General features: G+C 34.3%; 1 protein-coding gene across 3 annotated transcripts; it reads right to left on the minus strand.

Moving 5' to 3' along the window:
- Positions 1 to 438: 438 nt before the first annotated feature.
- Positions 439 to 4,559, minus strand: LOC146959165 (uncharacterized protein At4g15970-like). 3 transcript variants are annotated; one of them, XM_085740696.1, is made up of 5 exons: positions 4,099 to 4,559; positions 2,347 to 2,712; positions 1,128 to 1,609; positions 967 to 1,013; positions 439 to 655 (listed from the first exon to the last, which is right to left on the minus strand). In XM_085740696.1, exons 1-5 carry the CDS (start codon positions 4,291 to 4,293, stop codon positions 579 to 581), a joined length of 1,167 nt encoding a protein of 388 aa, XP_085596822.1. In that variant the 5' UTR covers positions 4,294 to 4,559; the 3' UTR covers positions 439 to 578. The 3 variants fall into 3 exon arrangements, with proteins under 3 accessions (XP_085596822.1, XP_085596825.1, XP_085596824.1); XM_085740699.1 differs by lacking the exon at positions 967 to 1,013; XM_085740698.1 differs by lacking the exon at positions 439 to 655 and having other exon boundaries at positions 740 to 1,013.
- Positions 4,560 to 5,055: the final 496 nt, after the last annotated feature.

Genomic DNA, 5,055 nt, shown 5'->3' on the forward strand with positions numbered 1-5,055 from the left:
AGTTGGTTCATGGTAAAATTCTCACAAACATCGAACAGAAGAAACGTAATATGACAAATATTACTACTTTCTGGGATAACCTTTATAAAGTTTTGTTTGAATGTGATTCCAAGTTGCTTGTTAATATGGTCAAAAGTATAACTCTAAATTCTAACCCATCTACCATCCAACTCTACTGAAATAGGTTCACTCTCTCATCCATATTTCTGACGGGAGTACTTCTCTTTGCCACATTTTCTGAGAAGTCAATCGTTGTGCTGATTTCCTATCCAAAGAAGGTTTGAATGCTTCCTTGCATTTATCGGTCTTAGATGACATTTCGCCTTTATTAGCTATTTTACTTCAAAATGATTGCAAAGAGCTAACACACTCTTTATCTAGTTAATAAACTAGCATTTCTCAACAACAAAAACTAGTAAACTCAACTCAGTTGGAATATAATCCAAGGATCGAACTCACATGTTAAACTTAATAGTGAAAGAAAAGAACCTTACTACATATATTTACTACATAGGATTTGAGTTTTAGATTCCAATTTTCAGAATTGCGCGAGATAAATTATGTAGTCAATATCACCTTCAATAATTCACTTCCACCTTGTTATCTTGAATTTCTATCCAGTTAGAGATTGATTGAGCTCCTTTGTTTCTGTATTCTGTTATAGGAAGAGGAGGACAAGGTGGTTGTTGAGGATCAGAAAATTGTTAAATAAAATACAACAAAATGCTGCACAAAATCGTGGAAAGCACTAAAAAATTAATTTAGGAAACGGTTAAAAATCAATGAATTGAACAGCACGCTACATCTTTCACACTGCCTAAGTGGAATTTAGTGGGGAAGGATTTTTCCTTCAGATGCTGGTTTATCAAAATTAATTTTCCAATTCAATGTTATATTGAACCTTTCATCCTAGAGCATCAGTGAACTTTCACGATTAAATGTGACACAAGAAACCAAAATATTAACCTTGAACACTTCGCTCTGGTGAACCATGGTGCCTGAGAGAATCAAGGCTGAGGAAAAATTTCACCCCAGCAAGAGGTAATTAAAGAAATGAACAATAATAAAGTATAGTAATAAAAAACAAGGTTAAATTATGAATAGAAAGGCTTAGGTATATGGCCAACCTGCATTTTTGAGGAACCCTCCAGGAAACAACCGACAGTTTCTTTAAACTTGGAGGCAAGGACAAATAATGTTTCCAATCCTGAAGCATAATTCTGAGGTCGTGAAGCTTGCTATCCACACCAAAGCAACAATTTGCATGCATCGTACAAACTTGGTTTAAATCCCTACTTGGCTCACAAAGCCCACCAAAATTTGTTGTATCCAAAAATCTCACCTTCAGTCCAATATCAGCAATGAAAGGGTGAACTTTGATGAAGTTAAGGACATCTTGGTCATGGTATCCAGGATAGGTTTCTCGAGAAGAGTACCAGAATTTGTAAAATTCTATTGACCTATTATTGGACTTCACAAAGTTGAACCCTCCATTGGGCCTGTTCATTACATCATCAAAGCTACCTGTGAAATGATCACATGCTATCTGAAAATCTGCATCAAGGTGAAAGCGTGGAAATGGGTCCCTAAACCACATAATATCAGCATCCTGAAAGAGGAATACCATAGTAAGTTTATAAACAAGAGAGCCTGGAAATCTATACAGCTTCTAATAAAATCAGTTGTAGGAACATATAATAATAACAGCAACAATAAAATGCATAGCCATAAACTTAGCTGCAATAAGACTATGAACCAGTATGGATGATCATCATGATCCTACCAGTTGATACAACAATTTGGTAAATGTAATGACACATGCAAAAGCTAGTTATTATTGTTACAACAGTTCAACTGCAACTTTATGAAAGATCTATGGGTTCAGCATTCTGGAAATGAGAGAGAGAAAAAAGTAGAAGATGGAGAGGAAAGAATGGTCTGTTTAATTATCAATGATAACTAACGAATGATAATTCCCATGATAGGGAAAAAGAGCTTCCACTTTATTCATAACTTCCACTACCAAATTTTACATTTCCTTATCAAATTTTTTAAAAATTGTTCCATGCTCCATAACTTATCTAAGTAGATAAAATCAACAATATGAACTTATATTTCTATAATCAATATATTATTTACATGTAAAATGCTGACAAATTATATCATATATAGGATATATAGTCAACTCATTCACTCATTAGTTTAACAAACAAATTTCCCCTATTAACAAACTTATGAGAATATTTTTTTATGGCAGATAAAATAAAAAACTACCTTAAGCTTTACATAACTATGTCTTCGTGAACTTGAAGAGATTATTGATGATAAGAAGAAGAAGAAAAATACCGTAAACACAAAATTGTATCCCATCTCAAGAACAGAACGCAGGAAGTCAATCCTTCTCCACATCATCATCAAGTAGCTAGGAGTCATAAAGTATGCTTCTTCATGAAAGTCGGCTTCTTCACTAGCAAGAGAAAAGCAATGGGTATGTATAACCTGACAGCGTGCAAATGCCTTTTGATCCAACGCAATGATTACCAAATGGTTTAAAAGCCTACTGGTATGATCTCCTATCCTGAAGCTCTGAAGGAAAAGATCAATGACAGAATTTGGAGCTGCCCATGCTTCATTTAATGTGGTCAAGATAACAGTTTTGTCTTCCATGGCAGCATCGTTCAATATTCTTTCAAGTGGATATTCATTGGTAGTCTGCAGAAGAGTAGATTAAATTTACCTTTTTCATAGACAAATGCACAGATAACCCGCGACAGTAAAATAAGTAATCCCTCCATCGGGGCGGCAGATCAGCGTCAAGATACTCTCCTGGTAAAATGGTAATAATAATACTTTCATGCAAGTTATGGTTATGCTGATGCTTATTATGCAACTAAATAAAGCAATAATAGATTCAGAATTTAATGTTTGTAAACATTCATGGTTGGATTCACTTAATTAACAAGACCAAAGAACGACTTTTAAATATGAAATAACCATTAATGCTAGGAGAGAGCAGTCTATCCATATTTTGCAATACTGACCCACAATTCATATCAACAGTGGAGAAATCATCACTCCTGGTTAGTGTATATGTTTATACATTTCCATTATTTGGGTTAATAATAATAATAATAAAAAAAATCCATCATCTCATCCTCAATTTTAAGGAATCTTACTATCTCAAGTCCTCACACACAATGCCAATGGAACCTATTAACATTTGAGATTGAATGTGTATTCCATATCCGACACAAGTTGGTGTTCGATACCGACACATGCAGTTAGATTCAATTATTTCTCAAATTATTATTGGTGCATACGTGTCTGTGTGTCAGACTGTTAGTTATGAAACTTAAGGAGGGTAAATAACTAAATAACACAGATTTCTGTCCAAAATTAGTATCTACAGTCTCTCGAATTTACATGTGTTTCTTAGTCTAGAAGCAAAAAACTCAAAACAACTGTTCTTAACATTCTACTGGGGCAATTAAGGAATCCAAAGTTGAGGGACAGAGTTCCTCCCTCATTGTTAATCGTTTGAAAAAAAGGAAATCAAAATTTAAGACTATGACTAAATCTCTAGTTCAACAATAAGCTCTAACATTTAAGATTGGATGTGCGTTCCATGTCCGACACAAGTTGGATTCCGATATTGACACGACAATGACACTACACATGTAGTTAAAATAAATTGTTTCTATTTTCCCAAATTATTACCGGTACAGATGTATCAGTGTGTGCTAGTTATGAAACTTATCATCAACTAAGCAGTGTAAATAACACAGATTTCGTAGTCTAGTTATGAAACTTATCCAGCTTCTCTCGAATTTATGCATAAAATACACTTTTCAAAACACAATGTCAAGAATCTCAAAAGAAATTATAGCTTAAATTGAATTTCAAACGATAAGATAACACAATGAGCATGCATAAATAACACACGTTCGAGGTAGAAATACAACTACATTATAGGATTCAAGAGAAAATTGAGTTTCAAATTGCATTTGAATCGATGAAACAATGCAGAAAACACCGATTTAGAAAGTGCAATATAACTGAATTCACAATAAATAGGAGAACAAACGCAACGGAACTCACCACAGCAGGATCAACAGTCACCAACGGGAAGAAGGTAGGAAAACGAGGAAGAGCATAAGAGGAAGAGAAACCAGAAAAGAATCTGTAAGAATCAACGTCTCTGAAGAGGATTAAGCAAGAGAGAGAAACGGTAGCAAAGAATAGCGCCGTAGCGAGGGCGCACCGGAGATGGAGGGTTTTGGACTCCGACAACATTTCGTCGACGGAATCACCGATAGTAAGGCGGCGCGTGAGAAATCTTCGTCGGTGCGGTCATGTTAATAATAAATGCATGAATGGAAGTGAAGAAAGAGTGTGATTTAGAAGAATCGAGATTAGTGGGAAATCTGTTAGTTACCAACGCGGAACACATTCATCAGTTGCAAGTAGGTGCCGTGCTGCTACTACCATTTTTAACTGTCTGCCTACGTGGAATTTCATCTTCCCAGATTTTTATTTAATCGTAAAACTAAGATATGTCCACTTGTAACATTCGGAACTTCCAAAGAATCAAATCTATATATACTCAACTTTTCTTTGATAGTAACTTGTTTTGTCCCACCTATAATAATATAGGATCGGTGTAGATCACTAAATAAGTATTTATAAAGTCCCTACCCAAAAAAAAAAACACTAAACTTTAACTTGTGATTTTAGGACACATGTTAGTATGATCATTTTTTAAATATGATTTTAGTCATGATAATTATATTGTTTTTTAATTTTTAAAGGAAACAATAGGCAACTCTAATTGTTTTCTTCATAGGTTAGAGAAGTCTCTTTCAAACAATAAGATGTGATGTTGTTTTAAAAATCTCGTGCTGCTCAATAGAATAAGGATGATGATATTAATAAACGATATTACCACCTTAAAACATTGAATATAAAAATAAGATTGTCATGCTTCGCAACAATGATGGAGTGTGTCGAGGATGACTCTCAACTCAATGTAGAAGTAAATTGGTTTTAAACCTACGG

Source organism: Medicago sativa, chromosome 1 (genome assembly GCF_051527215.1).
Source record: "Medicago sativa cultivar Bolivia chromosome 1, Bolivia_mono, whole genome shotgun sequence".
In the NCBI taxonomy this organism is placed as follows: domain Eukaryota; kingdom Viridiplantae; phylum Streptophyta; class Magnoliopsida; order Fabales; family Fabaceae; genus Medicago; species Medicago sativa.

Excerpts from the sequence above, each read along its gene's own strand:
- LOC146959165 (XM_085740696.1), bottom strand. The coding sequence starts at position 4,293 with ATGTTGTCGGAGTCCAAAACCCTCCATCTCCGGTGCGCCCTCGCTACG. Across the intron at positions 1,014-1,127 it reads AGGGTTCCTCAAAAATGCAG|CCTTGATTCTCTCAGGCACC; the intron begins GTTGGCCATATA and ends ATTTTTCCTCAG. Across the intron at positions 656-966 it reads ACCAGAGCGAAGTGTTCAAG|AATACAGAAACAAAGGAGCT; the intron begins GTTAATATTTTG and ends TTCCTATAACAG.